The sequence below is a fragment of the Euprymna scolopes genome, chromosome 3 (assembly GCF_053919585.1).
Source record: "Euprymna scolopes isolate OS-2025 chromosome 3, ASM5391958v1, whole genome shotgun sequence".
NCBI classification, from domain to species: domain Eukaryota; kingdom Metazoa; phylum Mollusca; class Cephalopoda; order Sepiida; family Sepiolidae; genus Euprymna; species Euprymna scolopes.
The window spans coordinates 68,687,499-68,711,784 of NC_136484.1; the positions used below are offsets into that span (position 1 = coordinate 68,687,499).

The 24,286-nt window shown below is 32.7% G+C and overlaps 1 protein-coding gene across 1 annotated transcript in view; it reads right to left on the reverse strand.

Moving 5' to 3' along the window:
- The window catches only part of LOC145256084 (uncharacterized), a 767,766-nt gene that overhangs the window by 109,435 nt on the left and 634,045 nt on the right, over positions 1-24,286 (reverse strand). The window contains exon 10 of the mRNA XM_080114670.1: positions 5,089-5,221. Coding sequence (XP_079970796.1) covers positions 5,089-5,221 — 133 coding nt within the window. The remainder of the gene's footprint in view (positions 1-5,088; positions 5,222-24,286) is intronic.

Genomic DNA, 24,286 nt, shown 5'->3' on the forward strand with positions numbered 1-24,286 from the left:
TGGTACCCCAAAACGTGCAAATATTTAATGCAGAAAATTTATTGTGTTATCTGTCGTTGGGTTTTTTTACCCGCTTTACTTCCGGCCACCTGGAAAAACTATCTACTATGATTAGGTAGTATTGTCCCTCGATCGGTCCAGCAGTCTAGATGAATGCGTGACCATGGATGGTTAGTTTTTTTCCAAGGTTTATGAACTATCGGTGGTGCCTTAGCGGCGAACGCACAACCTTTACATTTGTTTACTGTTAATGCAATATCCACATCCATGTTACGCCAGCAAATATAACTCCTCATAAGTGTCTTCATTCTATTTATACCCGGGTGTCCTGTATGAAAATCACGTAAGATTTTTTTCTGCAAGGTTTTCGGTACAACCACTCTTTCACTATATAATAATACCTCATTGCATAAGGAAAATATACTTTGCGTTTTTCCGTCATTTTCCCTAAATTTTTTCTTTATGTCTTTGATGACGTCGTCATTTTCAGCCTCCCTTTTTATATCGGTAAGCGTGACTGGTAATTCTGTTATTATATTCGCCACCATGTTTTTTTTCCTCATAATTTGAACGTATAGCTGCAATTACTGACTCTTCAAAGGTTTCATCCCTTTTCGGTATAAGCCTTGACAATCCATCCGCATGACCTACTTTTCCCGAACGTAGATTTTTTTATTTGAAAATCATAATTTAGCAAGATCGTACCCCAACGGAGTAACCGATTTGCCGTATATACTGGTAAGCCTTTTTTTGAGCCGAAAATAGTCACTACGGGCTTGTGGTCTGTTTCCAGTATAAAATATCTTCCGTACAGATAACGGTGGAATTTCGTCACCGCGAAAATAATGCTTAATGCTTCCTTTTCTATTTGGGAGTAAGCCTTCTCTGACGGAATTAGGGTCCTTGAAGCGTGCGCTATAGGTTTCTTCGTTCCATCTGGCATGATATGCTATATACATGCTCCTATACCATACGAGCTCGCGTCACTCGCAACAATTATTCGTAATTTTGGGTCGTAATAAGTTAAGGATAAATCTGACGTCAACGTCTTTTTAATTTCCTCAAATGAGTCTTGACATTCTTTTTTCCATATCCATGGTGTTTCTTTCTTTAATAATTCGTTCAGCGGAGCTCTTAGGTCGTGCATGCCTTTGATAAATACTTGGTAGTAGTTCGCGAGGCCTAAGAATCTCTGTAAAGTCGTCACGTTATGTGGTGCTGGCATGTTCCTAATTGCTATCACTCTTTCTGGATCAGGGCGTCGACCATCTTTACTTATTATTTGTCCTAAATACTTGATTTCGACTAGACAAAACACATTTGTTTTCTTTCACCTTGAATCCGTACTCGTTTATTCTTGTGAACAATTGTTTTAAATGGTCTATATGTTCACTTATGGACGCGCTCCTTATGATTATGTCATCCAGGTATGCACAAGCACAAACTAAACCGTTCAACATTGTGTCCATCGCTTACTGGAATATCGCCGGCACGACTTTTATCCCGAACAGTAATCGGTTATACTTGAATAACCTTTTGTGTGTGTTAATGCATAAAATCTTTGAGCATTTTTTCTTCTATCGGAATTTGCAAATAGGCGTCGGACAAATCTACTTTTGAAAAAAGTTTCCCACCATTTAGTTTGGCAAAAATCTCTCCCGGGCTCGGTAAAGGGTAATGGTGATCTTGTAGCATATTATTTAACCCGGTCGAAAAGTCTCCGCAAACTCGAATTTGTTCCGATTTCTTCTTTACGTACATCGTAGGCGCTGCCTAAACGCTAGTTTCGATTTTCGATAAAATGCCCGTTCTTTCAAGTCTGCCTAATTCGCTATCTATTCCCAGTCCCATAGTAAATATTTCTGGGAATTCGTTCATTAGTCTATTTTTAATATTTTCTGACGTTGTGGTGCAGCTGGTTTTTTTTTTACAAAAAGCGTTCATCGGTTTATCCCAAAGGTTGAATTTTTCAATAAAATTTGTTCCCAATAAATTCTCGCTTTCTTTAATTACGGAGATTTTCAATTTCTTCGTCGTGCCATTTAAATTAATGGGCAGGCCGACTTCTCCTTCGAATTTGATTTCGTCTCCTGTCACCGTTCTAGCACCCTTACTTGACTTTTTCAGAGTCGGTTTATCCAGTTTTTTCCAAGTGCTAACGTTTATTCCCGACAAATCTGCTCCAGAATCAAGTTGAAATTTTATTTGTTTACCAAAAATAATAACCAACACATATTTTCATAAATTGTCTTTCTCTTTGTCGTTTGTTCTCATTTGGTGTACTCTATATTTTGTTCTGCAACAAATACTCTTATGTCCGACATTGTCGCAATTGAAGCATCTGATATTTTTGTAAGGACAATCCTTTACCCAATGTTTTTCATCACATCTTCCGCAATTAATACTTGGTCCCGATTTTCTATAGTTACTTGGACATGAATCGTAATTTCGTTTTCTGTAATTAGAGTTTGAGTATTTATAACTCGCGTAATCTTTTGGATTTTGACGAGTCTCCCACTTTCTTTGCCCTGCGTTTCTGCCAGATTTTTTAATCTTCCTTATGTACGATACTCCTGCTTCTTCTATTTCTCTGGAGTCTTTTTTTAGTGATACTGCCCTTTGACAATCTTCTGCAAACTTTTGCAGTGTCAGACCTTATTCTGTCTCTAACTTTGAGAGAACGCGTCTTCAGATCTCTGATTTTTTTGTAGAAACTAGCCCCTGTGCAAAAATGAAACATTTGAAGTCGTTCACCGTAAGTTCCGATAATTTAAAATTTTCGCAGTGTTTATTCACTACTGACGCATATGTCAGGTAGTCCTACTCCTCCGTTTACTTAAGGTTCATACACGACCATCTCTTGTGAAAAAGAGACATGTTCGGTCCGAATAACTCCTTAAGAAGTTTTACGGTCTCAGCGAAGTCTAACTGATTCGTTCTCCTTGGCAATATGAAATCAACAAATTTGCAATGTTCATTGGTACCAAGCTTTCGAAGTAATAAACTTACTTTCTTTGCGTTTGACCAGCTTTCGCAATCTTTTTCGAAAATATCTTCATCCCCTTGAAGTATGCCTCAAAGGTTTTATCCTCTTCTGGTAGGTACGTGAACACATCTATGCTATTCACAATTGTTGCGTTGGAAAAGGTCGTATTACTTTCCTGTGCAGAATTAGTCGTTAATCTTTCCAACAAATCTTTTTGACCAAGTTGCATTTGCTCTATACATTTAAGAAGCCGTTCATTCTGTCTTTCGTCTGTTTCTTGTAGTTCTTTTTTCTGTAATTCGTCTCTTTCTTGTAGTTCTTTTTTCTGTAATTTGTCTCTTTCTTGTTGTCTTTCGTCTCTTTCTTGTTGACGCCTTCTCTGTACTTCGTCTCTTGTTGACGCATTTGCATTTCCGCGAATAACTTGATAAGATTCTCCATTTTGCTTTTCAAATTAGTTAATCAGTCACTTTTACAATTTCCTTTCTTTAATAACTACGAACAGGCGATTCCTTTTGTTACGTTATTAATTACGTACAAGAAAGAAAAAAATCCCTTCTTAGTGCACTGGGAAAAAATCACTTTTTCTTTCAAAACAGTCTACCTAATAAGTTCACGGTATCCTAGCGAAACACTTTTTTTTGTGTGTGTGTGTATGCACTTTACAGAAAGGGTTACTATAACTTTCAAGTTTTTTTTCCTCTCGTAAGCACTTTGAAATAAAGTGCTTGCTGTTTTTTTTAAGTGTCCCGGGTTTTGAATTTCCTTTTCAAGTAGTCACAAAAAAAAATCTTGGTGTTTTGCAAGTATGTCGCGTTCGACAATTTCGTAGTTGCTGCGTTTTAAACATTGAATTCCTGAGTGAATTTTTTTTCAATCTTTGACGAGTAAGTATTTCCCAAATACCATTGTTGAATTTGATAGGGTATTTTCTCACGCGTAAATCTTTTTTCGAAATCCCGTCGCCACCGTTGTGTCTGTATCAATAACAACACGAACGCAGAAAGTAAAGGTAAAACAAATATATTAAGACGAAAAAATAATACATATTTACAAAGGTGCAGTTGTACTGCAGTTGGAAGATTGTCCGGCAGAGGGCGTGTTAAAGTCTTTCATGGAGCAACTGGCACAGGCGTCTTGCCTATCCGGCGTTCGAACACAGCTCCCCGGTCTTGCTGACTTGATACCTTTATCTATATCTTTTCACCCACGTATGCTAATTAGTGGGCGTCTCTACAACAGTAAGTTATAATAATAGCCGGAAAATTGCAATTAAAAATTATATGAAATGCAATATATATATATATATATATATATATATATATATATATATATATATATATATATATATATATATATATATATATAACTTTGTTAACTTCCAATGACTAAGTTTTTAGTATTTTCTCTTGCGGAATTTCAAAATAATTCAATGTAACTTTACAATTGTTTCACGCACAGACAAACAACCGGGAAAATATAAAAGTAGCAGGATGTTTCGTTCGTGTAGCTCAGCAAAAAGTAATTGAAGAAAATCCATAAGCAAAAATAAATAAATAAATAAAAGGGAACTTCGACAGGCATTTCACACAGAAACCAATTCCTTGCAGGAATCAAAGATTTATTCATAGACACCAGGCAACTTTGTATTTATAATACAGCATCATAAAATACGTTTAACATAACAAACAAACGAAGCAATTCAGATAATCTAATATCTACTTGAATGTATTCAACATATTTAAGAAAAACTAAACTGATATGCAATATATAATACAAAAAGATAGAAGTGTTTATTGAAATCAATTAAATAAAAGGTTCAGTTCGAAATAAAACAGATAACGAATACTGACTCCACAGAAAAAGTTACCTGAAGAATACTGGCGAGTACACTGACTATACCTATGTGAAAATAGAACAACTAACATAATGCAAATAATTAAGACAAGCGAGTGATTGTTTAAATATTAGGAGTTATAATTATGACATTGTTTGGATTGGGTTGGAGTAGGATTACACAAATTACTTACATGGAGACGTCATGTTTAAAAACGTTAGTGCAACCAAATATTATTCGAGACAGCTATCGATATCAGACTTACCGTGCATACAAACGGATAGTGGTGCTGGCGCATTGTCTTTTCGTCAAATCCCAGCAACATGACGGCCAAGTAAACAAGTATACAACCGATCACGGCAACGTTATTAAGTATTGGACTGGACAGCTTGATGAACCTAACAAAGAACAAGGAAACATGGATAAAAACAAGAATAAAAGTACATAAAATTATTAAAACGCACAATAAGGAACTCAATAATAAACAATGATAGCAATAATAAAAGTAGTAATCTTCTTCTCTCTCTCTCTCTCTCTCTATATATATATATATAAATAAAATGAACTCATTTTTTCCCGTGGGATTTTGACCTTAATAGGATTAAAAATCAAGATATTTCATGCAAATACATTATGCACAAACGATAATACATTATGCACGAACAATATCTGAGGTTTGTTATAGGCTTATTAGTTCTCAAATTCCTCGATAGTCTTAGATTTCTATACTTTTTCTGCTGAGAAGTCACGGCCAAAATCGGTTAAGATCAATGGAAGTGGTAAAATATTTTCTCTCTAAAAAATTCCTCCTCCCCCTGCCACCACTTAACACCGTTTGGAGATCGTTCACAAGGAACAGTTGAGAAGAGAACACCGGTTTGGCTTCGTAGTTCTTTCATGTGAAGTTATTTAAAATCACTAAACTAAGCTGCAGTGCTCTGTGGCGTAGTGGTTAGGGTGCTGGACATTTCACATTATATTTTCACGTTCGCGCCGACCTACCATAGTGTTTTTTTTTCCTAAACAACTGGAATGGACTTTTCTTGGTGGCCGAACTGTTAACGTTGCAGATGTTTTTTTTTGTTTTTTTTTCACACTTTATTTTCCTACTTTTACTCATGACTCCGGGTTTGATCCTTCCTACTTACCTACCATAGCATTTTTTTAACCCCCCCCGTCCCGGAAACAAACACTCGGGCAACGCCGGGTACCCCCGCTAGTAATCTCTTCTCTATATAAATAAAATGAACTCATTTTTTCCCGTGGGATTTTGACCTTAATAAGATTAAAAATCAAGATATTTCATGCAAATACATTATGCACAAACGGCAGCCCCCCCCCGTCCCGGAAACAAACACTCGGGCAACGCCGGGTACCCCCGCTAGTAATGTATATAATAATAGGCTTTATTATCATATAGATTAGTGCTACCGTTATAACATGTTATTCCTTAGTTACCGCTGATAATTACTGAAATACTTCGTAAGTTTTAAACCTGTGTTTGTGTTTTACAAGCGCATTACGATCATTAAGATACATGTTTAGCATTACAACATCAACATGCTTAATATATAAAATAATAAAGGCATTAAGAAACCATGAATTTCACCCTCCTGAATATTTAACTATTTTACGGCACGTAAATAAGTTCAGAATGAAAAAAAGACAACTAAACAATAGATGAACAAGTAATGATAACATATAATGTACACGAATCCAAATACTACTAATACTACTATTACTGCTCCTCCTCCTACTACTACTACTACTATTACTACAACTACAACAACTATTAATGACAATAATGATAATATGGCGACCAGTTCTTGGCACTTTTTGAATATTAATATACTACTTAATCGTGACTAACTGAAAGACAGACAAGCTGAGAGTAAAAAGCCTTACAAAAATTTATGGACACTTATAATAATCTATATAGTTTGCTGCAATTGAATAAAAAAGAAATGTAGCCATTTCGGTAGTTTAATATTTCCCAGTGGAAATAAATCACAAGAGAGTTTAATGGCGTAGAAGGGGAATTTTGTCCACCAACTTTAAATAGCTTTTGAAGATGATAAACAGTTAGAGTCTCTTTTATTTGTTTTATCACGAGGCCATAATAGCGTCTGTTTTTTGATGTTGAGAAACTTTAGTTCCCCAAAAAGCGGAACTCTAGATTGAAATGAAAAAATAAAAAAATTGGATGAATCTAATAGAAGAACTTCTTCCTCACTTATCGCGCACTGTACATATGTTACATTAAAAAAAGACTTCGAGTCTTTTTTTTTTTATTAGGTTTGGAAGAAATAACGGCAGTTTTCACCACGAACGTCAAGCGTGTATGAAGCTGCTTAACCTAAGCTTTATTTAAACGACATAACCCACTTTGCAATCGACACAGTTTCCACACATGTTACGCTTTACGCACCAATGTTGAATCAACTTGCGACAACTTATACTCAAAGAAGCCTCGACATGCATTATATACCACCTATTGTTTTGTAAAGAATTTCTACAACAAGAAGTCATTACAAGAATTAGTAGACGAGGTTCAGGAAACAGTAAATAAAGGCCGAATTTTTTGAAGAATTTAAGATTTTTTAAAGATCTTGAAACAATGGTAGACGATGGGGGAGAGATTCGGTAAATACGATCAGTAATACAGGGATTTACATTAGTTTTTGTTTACGTTTCAGAAAATTAAAGTGGTGGCTATATTTCATGGTTTGGAACAAATATATTGCGGAAATTCTCAAGGTTGCTGAAACGACAGCAATTGCTTCTATTGCGTTAGAAAATGACTCACGTAAAAAAAGTATCTTATATTTTTACAAAGTCACAATTCGCCTATGCATGGAGTATTGTTGCTACATCTGAGAAGGTACATCTGCCACTAACTCTCACTCTAAGACAGGGTTAAAAGAAGTGTATGAACTCTAGGTCTCGCACTATCAGCTAAGCTTCAGCTTCTGTCTCATCGCCCTAATGTTGCATTCTTGTATTAGTTTTACAAGTATTTTAATGGAATGTGCTCTGATGAACTCATGACTCTTGTGCTTCCTCGATTGACATACGCCCAACTAACCTGACAATAGCAAAATTAAACTCCTTCACGGTTGACGTCCCTAGATGCTGGAAGACTTTATACTCTAATAGTATATTTCCTCGGACAATCAAAACACAAATCGACGTATGTATATTGGAAATATGTGTATCTTAGAAAATCTTATGAATATGCTGTCGTTATTAAGTGGATAGTGTTTCGCTATTTATGTCGTGTTTTTGTTTTTACTTATGTATAAATTCATTTGCGTGTGCAGCGTCATCATAATAATAACCACGAAATACTTCACGTTTATATAACAGACTATTTGTTTGAACTTTTCACTAAAGATGAAGTGGATACTGTCTTGCTACACATGTGTTTTTCTTTTTTTTTTATTTATGTATGAATTCATTTGCGTGTGCATCATCATCATCATCATCATCATCATCATCATCATCATCATCATCATCATCGTCGTCGTCCTCGTCGTCGTCCTCGTCATTGTCGTCTTCATTATCATCATCATTATTACTATAAACCAATCCTTAGCTATTGACAAATAGCTTCACTGCCTTGTGGATACTTTGAAAATGCAAAAGCTAGGGGAATATACCATGAGAAAAATTCCGGTTTTTCGACTCCTTTCCTTGTTTTTTTGCTACTCTGGTTAAGATTAAATGCGGTATAAACAGACATCTTCCTGCTCAACACAGCACAATCCCTTTGTTAAACATGATCCCAAATAGTTGCATGTTGTGAAGGTGAAAACGAGTAAAAGAAAGTTGAGCATAGTCTTTCATCAGGATTGAACCTTTTCTCTTATTCAATACCAGACACATAAACTGCTTTTCTGGCAAGACTAATTCGTAGTCACTACTTGACCGTAATTCAAAGAGCTGTATGAACCTCCTATATAGCACAAATCAATAACTATACTCTTTACTTTGCTAGTTGGTCGTTGTTGACTATAAAATATAGAATTTTCCTCACTTGTGAAAATACAAACAATGAAATTAATCACATTTGTTTTACAAAAATACGCGTTGCCGACAATTCAATATTGTATATTTCTTAAGTCCATACAACATCAATTTCTGTAGCTTATTTTTTTTCTACGAATTACACCAGAATTGGCGGATCAATTGTCCTTTGTTTTCGTCATTGTTGTCTCTGAATTGTACGAGGATCTACGTCGACTAACATCTTTAATTTGTCGTTGTCAACTTCAAATGAACGCCAATTGGGCTTCCCCATCTTACAGATTGTCTTATTTATGACAGTACTTAAATTAAATAGATTTTGCAATCTTCGTTGTTGAAGGTTCCTTCACTGATTTCTTTGCTGATGTTGATAACTTAATGTCAAAATTCTTATGCATATGACAAATTTTCATATTTGCTTTATTTGCATAACTTCTCTTTAAAAAAAAAACTGAGTTTGCAATAACGTATATCCAAAATAAATTGCGTAAGTAAATGTATATAGAATTCCACAATTTAAAATCTCAAACAACATGAAAATATTTACATTAAAATGAAATAAAAATGTAAATGAGACCAAATCAGTCGGATAATATTTGCTCGGTTCATTGTATTGATATTTTTAAACAACTTCCATACAAAGACGCTTAACTACAGGAAAGTTTATCGGGATGGGCTTCACAATTTCCCCTGTAACGTTCTATTGAGTCTTACTTTGGGTTGTCTCCTAATGAAGCTGCTAAATAGGTTACCGACTTGGTTCTTGTTCGAATTAACATCTGCGTTTTTGACTGTATGCTTCTAATAAAACCTAATACTCCTGCTTGGTTTTCATCTGTGTGTGCTTCTGTCACAACTCATCCTAACTATTATCTTAACCAGTATTGTCGGCTTGGTTCTGAAGCTTCCAGACAATCCTATAAAACAGCTAACAATGCCTGCAAGAGAGCAATCTGTTAGACATGTCTAGCTACTCTCAAAATATTCGTGACTCTATTTCATGTAAAAAAATGTTGGCTCTTATAATGTTTGGAGAATCTACAATAGTATCATTAATAGTGGCAAATTTGCTATCCTTCATCCATTTATTAATGTTCAGGTTATTTTATCTTCTAAGAACAAAATTGTTTTATTCGTTCGTATTTTTGTTCACACTTCTTAATGATTTGGATGTTTTTTTTTTCTGATCTTCCTTGGAAAACTGATCACTATTAACTTTTATTATCACTCAAAAGATGATCGTTGTGGCTCTTTCGGATTTTGACCAGTCTAAGCTTTCGGTCGGCTTTGTATGTCAACTTCTTGGACTTCAAGACTTTCGGCAGTATACACCGTGACACCCTATGGCAATTCCCCCGGCACTATGGGATCACAGAAAAACTGACGAGAACTATCAAAAAGTCGTATGAGGGAATAGCTAGTCAGGTATTACATGGAGGACAGTTGACACGTCGTTTCAACATAAAAACCGGCGTACGACTTGTTTCTTATCGGCATTGACTAGGTGATGAGGCAGACGATGGACGGACTGAGAGATGGCATCCAGTGGACCCTCTGAACTCAGCTAGACGACCTTGACTTCGCTGATGACCTCGCTTTGCTTTCCCACAAGCACCACAGATGCAGAACAAGACCTCTAAACCAGCAACCCACGCCTCTCAAGTTGGCCTCCACATCCACCCCAACAAAACCTAGATCCTGAAAATCAACGCCTCCAGTAAAGAGGCAATGAAGTTGGGCAACAACAATCTGGAAGAAGTCGCATACACTGAGAGTGTGATCAACCAACAGGGAGGAACAGATTCCGACGTTAAGCCCTGCATCGGAAAGGCAAGAGCATGGTTCATAGCCTTTCAAGAACATCTGGCGATCCAGCGATGGATCGGGCACACCATGAGGAAACAACCAAAAAATATCACACGCCAGGCCCTAACCGGATATCCTCAGGGGAAGAGGAAAAGAGAACAAACCAAAGAACACTTAGAGAAGAGACCTGGAGGCGGACTCTTCTCTGGGGCAAATCGCCCAGGACTGTGGACGCTGATGGGCTTCTATTGATGGCCCATGCCTTTCAAGGGACTCCAGGCGATGATGATGATGATGATGATGATGATGATGATGATGATGATGATGATGATTTCGGTCCCGATTAAATTTCTTTAATAAATTAGCTTTAAAATTGTATAAAACATTTTCACTTTTTAAATAAACATGCATTGAAATATTGAGGAAAAGCATTGGATAATGCAAAACATAACGATATTATTTTCTCACTATTATTAAATTGTAACGCACATGCATAAAACAAAGAACGGTAAAGTTAGATATATGACTTGGGAAGAAACTTTTTTTTTTTTTTTTACTTGAAACTCATTATTAAGCTATTTTAAAACGTTCAGGTGACATACTATTTAAAAATTTTCGGTTCTTAGTACACTACAGCTCACGAGGATAAATTTGTTTTTTAATGCGCACCTATTGATGGATTATTGCAATGGAAGAATCGCATTCTCAGATCTAGTTCAATGATGGAAATCTAATGCTATTTACAGTTTGTATTATGAAAAAAATATACGACAATACAATCTCCGAAAATAGCACAATATATATATATATATATATATATATATATATATATATATATATATATATATATATATATATATATATATATATATACTAGCATGGGTGCCCGGCGTTGCCCGGGTGTTTTGAGATGTGTGTTGAGCAAAAAAAAGTGGTAGTAGGAAGGCAGGCTCGAACCCGTACTGTGAAAGAAGAAAAGAACGTGATAAAACGTGGCGTCATTGCTGTTACGATCGTCGTTAAACCGGAAGTGACTTAGGTTAAAATTAAGGCTAGACAATCGATAAGAGGGGACGACTTTGGAAAATATCGGCGAAAAAAGCACCCCTCCCTGTAGAAAAGTGCCCAGTTGCGGGTGAAAAGATTAACGCTTTTAGCTAATTTTTCGGTATTTGTTGTCTGGAGGATCGAGCTAATTAAACTATATATATATACATACTAGTTATACACTAGTTAAACTACTTGTCTTGAATTTTATAGCTAAGAACATATATTTAATATTTTTGATAGTTAAGAACATGTATTCAATAATTTTCATCCAGTTTATACTAACATTATAATTTAGATTTATGATGATGATTGATATCGGATAGAAAATAACTGGGACGTTATAGTAAATGAAAAATTCGTCTAGTGTAAATTTCAAATTTTATTTCATGATTGCATGCAATATCTTACCAGAAAGTCAATAAATCAGTGTGTTTGTGTGCATATATATATATATATATATATATATATATATATATATATATATATATATATATATATATGCACACAAACACACACTGTTATATATATATATATATGTATATATATATATATATTCATTTATTTAAAATTGTACAGAAGGTCAGAAAAACATTGGTATCGTCGGTTTCAAGCCTACCGTAACGGGGACCAGTTAATGGTAAATAATATTAGGCTTTCGTCAGCCATATTGTTCAAATAAAATAACAGCATATAGAATATTGATTTTAATTAATCAAAATTAAAAGCGTATATAAAATATTATATATATATATATATATATATATATATATATAAAGCTATATATATATATATATATATATATATATATATATATATATAGTAATTTATATAATATATATGGCGATTAAGCTACACTGAATATTCCGCGTTTCATCCACTGTAGGACTCCTGAGGCTTATGCGCGAATTCTGTGGTTGTTTATCGTTTTTATATGCTTCTCTTCTATTGAGATTTTAGTTAGCCAATCAGCTTTCTAGTATCCACCGCGCCCTTCCTATCAGCCAATGGGCATGCATTTTATCGGACAAAGGATCTGTTTTAAAACTAGGTTAGTGTTTTTTTGTTAGTTTATATATATATATATGTGTGTACATACATATATGCACATATATATACATATGTATATATACATACATATATGTGTGATCGTTTATGTATATTCATGTTTATTTAATTTATTTATTTGTCTATTTTCTATTGTTTTTGTTAGTTTTAAAACTATTTTGTATCGCTATCCTAGAGTAAATTTTATCTTGTGAACACAATTATTTGTTATTTCTTTTCTACAGTTTAATAGATGTTGGGGTTCTTTAAAGTACAGGATAGCAAATTTTTCATGAAGGCATAATCTACATGGGTCGTCCCTACACGTGGTAGTTTGTCTTATTATTTTCCATTCGACTACCGGGGAATGTCCGCTTTCTTTGAGTTCCCAGTATTTATTCGCTAGTATTGTTTTTATACGGTGTTTTTTATTGTTGAATGTACTTTTGTGGTCATAGTATCGGGTTTTGAAATCTAAGGAAGTAATGCCTACATAATATTTCTTGTTATTCGGGTTTTCTTTCGCAAATATTTTGCCTGATAAACTACGCTTTTGTTAGACATTTATTTTTAACTGGGCAAAGTGTGCGGTGTCTACAGTTGCATTTATCTTGTTCGTTATTAGTACTTTTATTTATAGTATGGTTGTTCTTGTCCGGGGTTGCTTTATTATTATTATTATTTCTGCTAGTGTTAGTTTTATTTTTGTCATGGTGTTTACTTTTTTCAATTGTTTATTTTGTTATTGTTTACATTGTTTTTATTTAATATTTTGTTATTATGTGCTTTAATTAGCATCTCTAAAATATTCAGTGTAGCTTAATCGCCATATATATTTTATAAATTACTAACTAGCTCTGCCTACGTATTGAGCACTTTTGAAGTAAATAATTAAAGTTTACGCATAAATCTATACTTTCGTATATCAATTTTATGTGAGTAAATTAAGTACTTATATATATATATATAAACAAAGATTCGTTAGTTACCTCCCTTTAATTAAAATAAAAAAAGGGGACCAAATGTTTAAAGAGAATTATAAGATACATTAGTTACATCCCTTTGACCTGTCAAAAATAACCGATTAAGACCGGAAGCCATGTCAATTAAGAACATAATAGGACAACATAAATAATTTTAAACATATATTTACTAAAATATATTAAATAAGAAATTGAAAAATTGATATTAAATAAAATATATAGAAACAGGCACAGACAAGCTATAATTAAATAAAAATGAACATTATTATCGATAAAAAATAGGAAAAATGTTTTTCTGGCATTCTGTATAGTTTTAAATAAATAAGTATTAAGCTCTTATATTGAATTTTTTTCTTTTTTCTTTATAATCGAGCACTTTGATGGAATTCATTCCCCAAAACAGTAACCCCCATATATATATATGTATATATATACATATATATATATATACATATATATATATATACATATATATATATATATAGTCATCCACATACAGTACTGTTTCGCTGTTTCACAGCTCATCAGTATATATATATATATATATATATATATGTGTGTGTGTGTGTGTGTATGTGTGTGTGTGTGTGTGTGTGTCGTTAACGTTCAATATATTTCTAAATTAGCCAGAAATTATGATAAAATAAACAAATAAATGAAAGTCATCATATTTATGATTCATGGTGTTTATGTATTGATTTGTCTTGAAACCATATGACAGAAATACATTCATATATTGCAGCAACACCTATATACAAGTATTTATCGATTGTTTGTATATTCTCTTCACGTTATATCTTATTACGTAATCTAAACTAGTAGCCGGTTTTCACAAAACCAGCTTGCATATAAGTTACACATTTCATGTGTACCTCTGCCTATCACGGATGAGCGACCCCTTCTGTTTGGTCTACTGGTTAGTTGATGTAGCGGTTATACCGTCCATAAATTTCAGTGGACTGAAATGTTCTAATGCTGTACCTGCTGCTGTCAGATCAGGTTGTCTGAAGCTACTAACTTTCTAACCAAAAAATGCACCAACCATTAACGTTATTTTTTCCTTGCAAAACTCAGTCATGTTCTGCAAAGCCGAAAACAAACGCAACAATTCTCCTATACAAAAACTAAACAATACGCCACGATTAGATATTTGAAGAAATAAAAAAAATGAAGCATAAAAACATTTACCAAAATGACAAGATTCGGCATAAAAACCCCAAAAATTGGTGATATGACATAAAACAAACAAGTCAAACTAAGCGAAGAAAACCAAACCAACAACTAAAAAAAATACTTGAAGATATGGAAAAGTTGAAGTTTAAAAACTTTTACCAAAAGGACCAAATTCGGCTTTAAAAATAACCCAAAATTGTTGATATGGCGCAAAACAAACCAATCAAACCAAATCACAAAACTATAAATAAATATTTAAAGATATAAAGACTTGAAGAATAAAAACATTTACCAAAATGACTTGATTTGGTATTGAATAATAAGAACAAAGATGATATGCCGTAAAACGAAACAAAACAACCTTCCAATGTATAATACGACGACGCCCAAGAGCGGGGATATTCGCCGGTATATGAGTGGTCAACCAGAACAACATTTGAAACATTTAGCTTGACCTTGATCGTCTATACGATTATATATATATATATATATATATATATATATATATATATATATATATATATATATGAATGAATGATTCTACTTATTCTGTTTCAACAAGACAAGTCCGCCAATCCAGGGAAATAGGTGCGGCTACACGCCACGTTGTGATTTTTTTTATATTGATACTCCAACCACAGACCTTTCCCGGTGCTGAGATAGGCACTCCTACCAACACTACTACTTCCTCCAACATATGTCTTATGAAAAATAACTCAAGTTGACCATCCATGCTATTATAACAACCTCGCAGAAACAATAAGTAAAAACTTCAATCGTTGATTTCTTTTAAATAAAAATTATATTAACAGAAACTATATAACTGCTGTTGTAGTATGTGGCCTGTATTAGTAAAGGGTTAGTGATAACATGGATAGAATAGAGAGACACACGTGTGAACGTAACAGAAACTTTATTAACACTAAAGAAGGAGTAGTAGTGTTTGCTACTACGATATACCACGTGATTGTGTGATGGGAGGTTGCAGGCAATGGTGATGGTGGGAGTAATTGCAGTCAAGGGGAGATAACTCGTCTTCCTTGATGTATATAACATCTTCAGTTTTTTACTAAAAATAAAAAAGTTTTTATTTTTATTTTATATGCATTTAATTAGTGTCTGTATCTGGCTGGAAATCTAATTGTTCTTCCTCTTGTTGTGAAGTTTGTTGTTGTTGTTCTCTTTTCCATGCCCGTTTGTGGTACGGCTTGTATTGGACTATTTTCTTGACTGAATATGTTTCCATAGTCGTATGTAACTCTGCGTGTTAGATTTCAATTTGTTTTTAAGAAGTAACGCCTGTTACGTCTTAAATATTTTCCTTGTTCTGTTTTTGCTAAATACGAACGAGGCTCTTTTACTTTTTTAACAATTTTACCTTTCAGGTTCCATTTTCCTTGGGAGCGAATATGAACAGTGTCGTCTTTGCTTAGTGTTTAGACTTTTTATCTACTTCATGCCTTTTCATTGCTTTATTATGCATGGTGTTAGGAAGGTTTGTCCTAAGCGTTCTTTTCATTAGTTGTTGGGCTGGCGACGACGATTTATCTTTTAATGGGGATGTTCATAGAGATGGGTCTTGTTTGCTTTCAAATGTCTTTATTAGTGTCCTTTTTATAGTTTGTATATTTCTTTCTACTAGTCAATTGGATTGTGAATAGTTCGGACTTGTCGTGATGTGTTTGAAATCCCAATCTTTAGCAAATTGTTTAAATTCTGTAGCTGATCACTATTTGTCGAAAACCAAATTTTGCGAAAATGTTTATTTTATTTTATTTTATTGATCACTGTACGTGATTTACAGTTATCAAGTTTGTAGATATCAAAGTATCTCGTTGTGGAGTCTATTATTGCTAGATATGTTCTATTGTATAAATGAAAAATGTCTGTTGCTACTTTCGTCCATGATGTTACTGGTATTTCATGGTGCATTAGAGGTTCTGACGGTTGTTGGTTTCTATGATTTATGTTGGTTTCTATGATTTATGTTGGTTTCTATGATTTATGTTGGTTTCTATGATTTATGTTGGTTTCTATAATTTATGTTGGTTTCTATGATTTATGTTGGTTTCTATGATTTATGTTGGTTTCTATGATTTAAGCACTTTGTGCATGTGCCTATCATTTCTTTTATCTGATGATTTATGTTTGGCCAATATATGACTTCCTTTGCTCGTGCAATACATTTCTCTATTACTAAGTATTCCGTATGGATCTTTTGTAGGATTTCTTTTCTTAAAGAGGTTGGGACCACTATTCGTGTACCTTTTAGTACTAGTCCTTTTACGACCAATATTTAATCCCAAACAGCCATATACGGCGCTATTGTTGGTGGTACGTCTTTATTTTCTGGCCAAGCTGACGTTGCATATTTTATAAGCATTTGTAATGTTGGGTCTTTCCAGGTCTCTTCTCAGTAAACGTCAAGTTTTGGGTCGCTCACAGGGTATTGTTTTAGGATCGTATGGATATATTGGTCGATCTTCATATCAGGTATTTCTTGTGTGCTGTCCGATATATATGCACGCGATAATGCATCAGCAATTACGGATTCTCGACCTGTGATATATAACACTTCAAATTCATATTTTTAGAGTGCTATGAGAAATCTTTGTATTCTCGGGGGGCTTTTGGTGATTGATTTTTAAAAATCTGCCTTAATGGTTTATGATCATTTTCAATATAAAATTTTCTTCCATAGATGAATTGGTGAAATTTGTTATAGGCAAACACAATGCTAAGTGTTTCCAATTCATTAGGACAATAGTTTTGTTCAACAGTAGTTGTCGATCGTGATACGTATGATATGGGTAGCTATGGTTCATTATGTTTTTGTTGTAGAACAACACCTCGGCCATGTTTGCTAGCATCAGTGGTAACTTTCATTTCTTTAGAAGGATCATAGAATTTCAAAATTGGTAGGCTTGTTATTATTTGTTTTAACTTCTCTACATCCTATTTTTGAGATTTATGAAATGACCAGAGTGCACTGTTGTGTAAGAGTTTTCTTAGCGGTGTAGTTACCTCCGATTATTCCGGTATGAATTTACATAGGTAATTTGTCATTCCTGAAAATCGCATGTCTTTTTTATTTTCGGGAAGAGGCATGCTTATGATAGCCTTTATTTAGGAAGGGTCCGGTTTTATTCCTTCATGAGTGATAAGATGACCTAAGTATGTTAATTTTCCATCAAGATGTTCTTACGCAGAGAAGGCCATCCACTGCTCTCGGTCGTAGCCTAAATCTTTTCACTAACATTCTCTCGAATGCTTTATTAGCAAGACATTGATAGTTTAATATTTTACTATTAATCCCAAATCTACCATTTGAAGCTATTGTTTCTTGTTTTAGGTTGCGCCATCGACCAAACAAATGGAGCTAGTAAGGCAATCCAGAATTGTCCGGGATTGTTCGCATAATAAAAACTCTAACTTAGCTTTATTATACCCGTTATTAATACAACATTCGACCACAATAGGTTGTTAAGTCACAAGGTTGATATGCAGTAAAATGAAACAACTAAACAACCATCCGCCGCAATAGCATCCATTTCTCCACTTAAGTTTGCATACTGCGATAATATACTACATGCTTTACAGTCTAAAGGTCCACACTGCTTTGTCTGCTTCTTGAATACTATGCCTTAGTCGTATTATAAACATTATTTCGTAATACTATCGTTTTGTTTAGTTAGTATAATACATAGCTACATACGCAGTCATATATTTAACATTACATATCATAAATAGATAGATATATCATTCTTATTCGAACCTAAAGTGTATATGAATAAAAATTTATTTAAAGCTATTTTCTATTCCAAGTAACACTCGAAAGTCGCGACTAATATATCCGTTTCGTGTTGTTTACGATCAAAGGTAATTTTTTTTTGTTTCAATAACTTACTTTTCTTTCTGTCACTGTTTTCGCTTGTAGCTGCTTAAAAAAAAAACTTTACTTGTTATGTATATTTATTTAACATTTTTCTCCGTCACTCTATTTTTATTTAGTGGTACATTTATATCTTGTCTATTATTTATTCATCTAATTTTTTTTTTTTTGAAAAATCGTTAGCTTTTGTTTTCATAGGTGGCTAAAGTTTTTCCCGGTTTTATTTTCGTTCTTTTATATCTATGAATGTCTTCTGTTAAAACAACAAAACATGACAATTTAAAACAACGCATAGAAAAACAGGAATTAGTAAAAAACAAAAACAAAAAAAAACAAAGAAAAAAAACGAAAAAAAATAGAATAACAATCAAGAATGCAAACATTTAGAAACGGCCAAAAAAAAATTAAAAAAAGAGAAAAGAGAACCAGCAAAAAAAAAAAAATGGAAAAAAGTAATAAACTTAAAAATAGAAAGAATAATGGCAAATGTGAACTGCAGAATCGTTATCCCTTTTTATTTCTCTTTGATATATTAGTGGCCTGGCAAGGCCACATGTGAGACAACAGAAGCGGCAAAACTAAAGCTGGCCTGCTAGAACACTATATATACAAATGTAGGCAAATTTGCGCACATTTTATTGATTTAAAAATATAGGTTCTTTTTTCTACTAATTATCATAAAATTTTAACCACAGGATAGTATTATAATCTTAAAAAAGTCTGCAAATTTTCACGTAGTTTTGCCCGATAGAACCAAAGATATGAGCGTTTCAATATCCAATTTGGCTACAAGTATATGTATATTATGAGTTCGAAATCTTGGCGACTGTTCATCAGCATTTAACAAATGAAGGCTCGTTGGAAAGCTAATGACCTGAATTATGGAGTAGGCTATGTGATATTTGCTCTTAGGGTTTAAAATTAAACAAGTGGGGGATCAGTTTTCCATATGCATTTAAATGAGCACCTATTTTATGGCTACCTTTTCTATGAAGTGAGTGTTTTTACATTAAATTAATATAGAAACATTTCCCCCATTTTATAAAATTATATTTCTTTCATATCTTTGAAACTACTCGTTACCTAAGATTTTAATTGTTGTTTTCGTTTTCAGCATCCTCGAAAACCTTTAATAGTGGTAATTTTAAAAGATTTTTCGTGGGTGGAAAGATACTACTCCTTTATCAATATTTCTATCATAGTCATTTGTTTTCTTAGTTTTGCATATGAATTACAAAATATCTGATATTTCCCCAAAACATCTGCCCTTGATGGAGGGGAAACTAAAACTTGGTGCTATGGTTTCAAATGATCTATAATAACAGCAAGTGGAGACTTGATTCCAAATATTTCTCACGTGTTATATTTCCCCTCTTTGGTTTTCATACGGAAAGTAAATTTCACAGTGTATAAAGATTATTTGATACAGAAGATATTTAGAATCGTACCCTATTTCCAAAAGAGGAGAAATATAACATATGAGAAATATTTGGAATCAAGTCTCCCCTTGCTGTTATTTCAGATCATGTGAAACCATAGCACCAAGTTTTAGTATCCGCTCCATCAAGCCAGAAGTTTTGGGAATATATATATATATATATATATATATATATATATATATATATATATATATATATATATATATATATATCATTCAAGCACGGTAGTGGTTGAATATATGCTTAAGTCCGAAATTGAATGAATCGAGACACATTCAAACCCCCACCACTAATTCCATTCGCAACCAAATTTCAAACAGGTTATATAGTTGGATAGAACACCTCATTAGCTACATTTTGAAAAAAAAAATTTCGAAAATTGGTTCAGTAGGAAAAAAGTTACAAATAAATATGTGGGTTCACAAACAGGAGAGTAAGTACATAAGTGACTAACGCTTTTTTTTTATTTTGCATAACTTTTTTTGTATATAAATATTTTTTACTGCGATTTTGCCAATATGACATGTTAGCGTAACGGTTAGAGAACCGGGGGTTGGTGGAAAGATTTTAGGTTCAATCCCGTGTATCGTTTTTTTTTATAATTAAAAAACCGAACTTTTTTTTTAATAACTGATTTTTTTTAACTCTCCTTATGATTTTATAGCAAAAAATGGTGAATTTATCGATTAAAAATATTAGTGAATTCTATGATATACATATTCTTTGAATGAACTCAAATTTTTCGTTATCACATTTGATGAAAAATGTAGTCCCATTTTGGCAATGCGTCTGACCAATGATGCTTTTGAACCCGCGACCAGCACTGCGATGTCATCAGCAGCAGCCTGGGCATAAATATTCCTATTTTTAAACTCCTTTAAAAGAGAATTCAGCATACAGTTCCATAGTAAAGGTGATAAAATCCCACTTTGGGGGTTTCATTTAACTACTTCCCTTTTAACAGTTGCCCTCAGTAGTTCTACTTGAACTGTTCTGTGCCTCACCATATACTCAATCCATCGGATGAGTACTGGTGGCACATTGAGTTCTCGTAGCGACTTGAACATACTACTGAAGGGTATGTTGTCAAAAGCTTCTTTTTTTTACATAGTACGTCACCACTTATCAAGGCCGATAGGCCACTCAAGGATAAGGGTTAAAGAGTGTAGAGTAGTCAAAAGGACAATATAGTAATCGATAGTAATGGAAGTTCGGTAAATTTGTTAACTTAGGTGGAACGGCTCATCAGAAACTTGTTCACGTTGGATTTGAAGACAACCATATCTAAATAATATCCAAAAAGGCACCGAGTGCCATCTTCTTTTTTGTTAGTTTATGCTCTATACAGATCACGAATTCATGAACCGCAGTCTCGGTAGAGACCCTGGCTCGGAACTACTGTGATTGAATGATAAATATTGCATAAATGTGTGTTTGAGAGCTAATTTCTTTTGACAATCATAAATAAATATTATAAATTTATATATTAATACAATAGCAATGCCTGGAAAAATCATGGATTATATGGAAAAATGCGTGAATGAAAAGTAATATTCTTAAGATTTTATTAAACCTGGAAAAGTAAAGGATAAGAAATTCAACCTGGAAAAGTAAAGAACAAGATATTCTAGTAAAGTAAAAAATAAGAATTTTTTAGACTTAAAATATTTCAGCTAAAAATAAAATTTGAATATTGATAAATATTTTATTTATTATTTGCATATGTTGTTGTTTATTGTTGAGTTAGAAAGAATTAAATGATCCTAATTATGATATAATAAAATTATTAATTTTTATGTAAATTATAAAATTATTAATTCCATCTACTAACTAACTAACTAATGAATTAATTTTATTAAAACAATTTTCACTACATAAATATATGCAAATAATAGGGGGGAAATAAGTTCAATCCAGCGACTGACACCCTTTCTAACTCAACAATAAACAACAACATATGCAAATAATAAATAAAATATTTATCAATATTCAAATTTTATTTTTAGCTGCGATATTTTAAGTCTAAAAAATTCTTATTTTTTATTTTACTAGAATATCTTGTTCTTTACTTTTCCAGGTTGAATTTCTTGTCCTTTACTTTTCCAGGTTTAATAAAATCTTAAGAATATTACTTTTCATGCGCGCATTTTTCCATATAATATATATATATATATATATATATATATATATATATAGAGAGAGAGAGAGAGAGAGAGAGAGTGAGAGAGATTGATAGGTTGATTTTGAAACTGTAAATAATCGCATTTAAAGAAAATTGCAAAATAATGTTAAAAGTTACAATAAATATTTTTCTTCAAAACTTTATATTTATTTGATTAATCCGATTTAAAGTTCAAATAAATTTGAAATTAGTCGAGATTGTTATCACGATGTACTTGTCACCGACAACACATGTCGCTGAAATAAAGCTCGGTTTTAACAAAAATAAAATAATACAATACACTTAATAATTATTATTTTAAAGTTTATTATTCCTTTTCTTTAGAAATTAAATAAAATATAACAATTAAATGGAATAAAATCACTATAATTTCATATACAAATAACTATTTACACGCGTCGATTTATTTAACGAAGCGTTTTCATTCTGTGTTTATTGTTTACTGTTTAATTATAACGAATATCGATTCAATTTCTCATTACAATAGGCTTACCTATTAATAAATATAACTAAAACAATTATTCCAATGATATCTTTTAAAGTAAATCTTTATTCTATAAAAAACTTTTTACCAGCTGAACGACCGTGTTCATCCTATGTTTACGTTTTTTTAATTATCACGAATATATCTTGACTTGTTTTAAAAATAGACTTAACTATTAAAAATATAACTTAAATAATTATTCTGATTTCTTTATATCTCTATGATAAATGCTCTAAGGTAGTGTTTTACATAACAGTTAGTGTTTATTCATTAAGAAATCTGTTCACAAGCTAATCTAAATATAGTACTTACGCACTTATGCTACCGTGTTATATATGATTACGTTATTACTTAGAAACTCATTCTTAAAATGTGGGGGGAATGTGTTTTGTAACTATTCTGTACTTTTACCCAACAATCTAACAAAAATATTTTAAAACTTGAATTTTATTTAAAAATACTATTTTCAAATATCACAGTAATCTACGTGCATAAGCAGAAAAAAATATTCGTGTAATTTAAATTCTGATAGTAGATTTTTTTTTAGGTATTTTGTTAAAAATGACCGGAAAATCTGTAATTTCAACTTGTAGTAAACTGTAATTAAATTTTAAGGTCGACCTACACCATTTAATAAGACGTTTTGCACTTGGGTTTGAACGATATTATTATTAATAAATGTAAAGTTGTTAGGGCAAAGACTAAAGTTAAAACAACAGCCCAACAAAAACATAATGAAATTGTTGATAATCTTAAATGTATTGGAGCTTACTGGAGAATGGATAAGGACATAAAGCTTCATGAGGAAATTATGGAGGAAAATGGACAGAAGACTATGAAAAGAATAATAAGAGAGCAGAACACCATTTAAATTTTACAAAAGAAACGCCCTATGAAAGTAATGTCCTGAGACATAGAGTTCTTCGAGATGTCAACCGGAAAAAATGTTAAAAGGAATACAACGTATTCATTTTAATTCCACACATTGGACACAATTAACAGATTTACATTAGGCGGCATTTTTGAACCATCAATGACGAAAGATTTTTCTAAATCTGAACTTCGAGAATCATTGATTAATGGAACCAAGCGTGTTTTGCAAGATTTTCCCTCACATTCCCAGGGCGTGGAATGGGTAGTTAAGTAAACGACAGAAACTTCACAAACTGCTTATGATTTTGAGTCAGCAATTGTTGGTCCAAAGGCTTTTACATGGAACAATTTGATTCTATATATTAAGCTCTATAAGACTATTGTTTGGTTTTTCCTTATTCATTTATTATATTTTCAATTATAACAGTAAAAAAAAACAACAATTATTAAGGTTTTCAAATATTATTGCATAATTCATAATGTAAAAATGTAGTTTGCTAAAGCAGATACT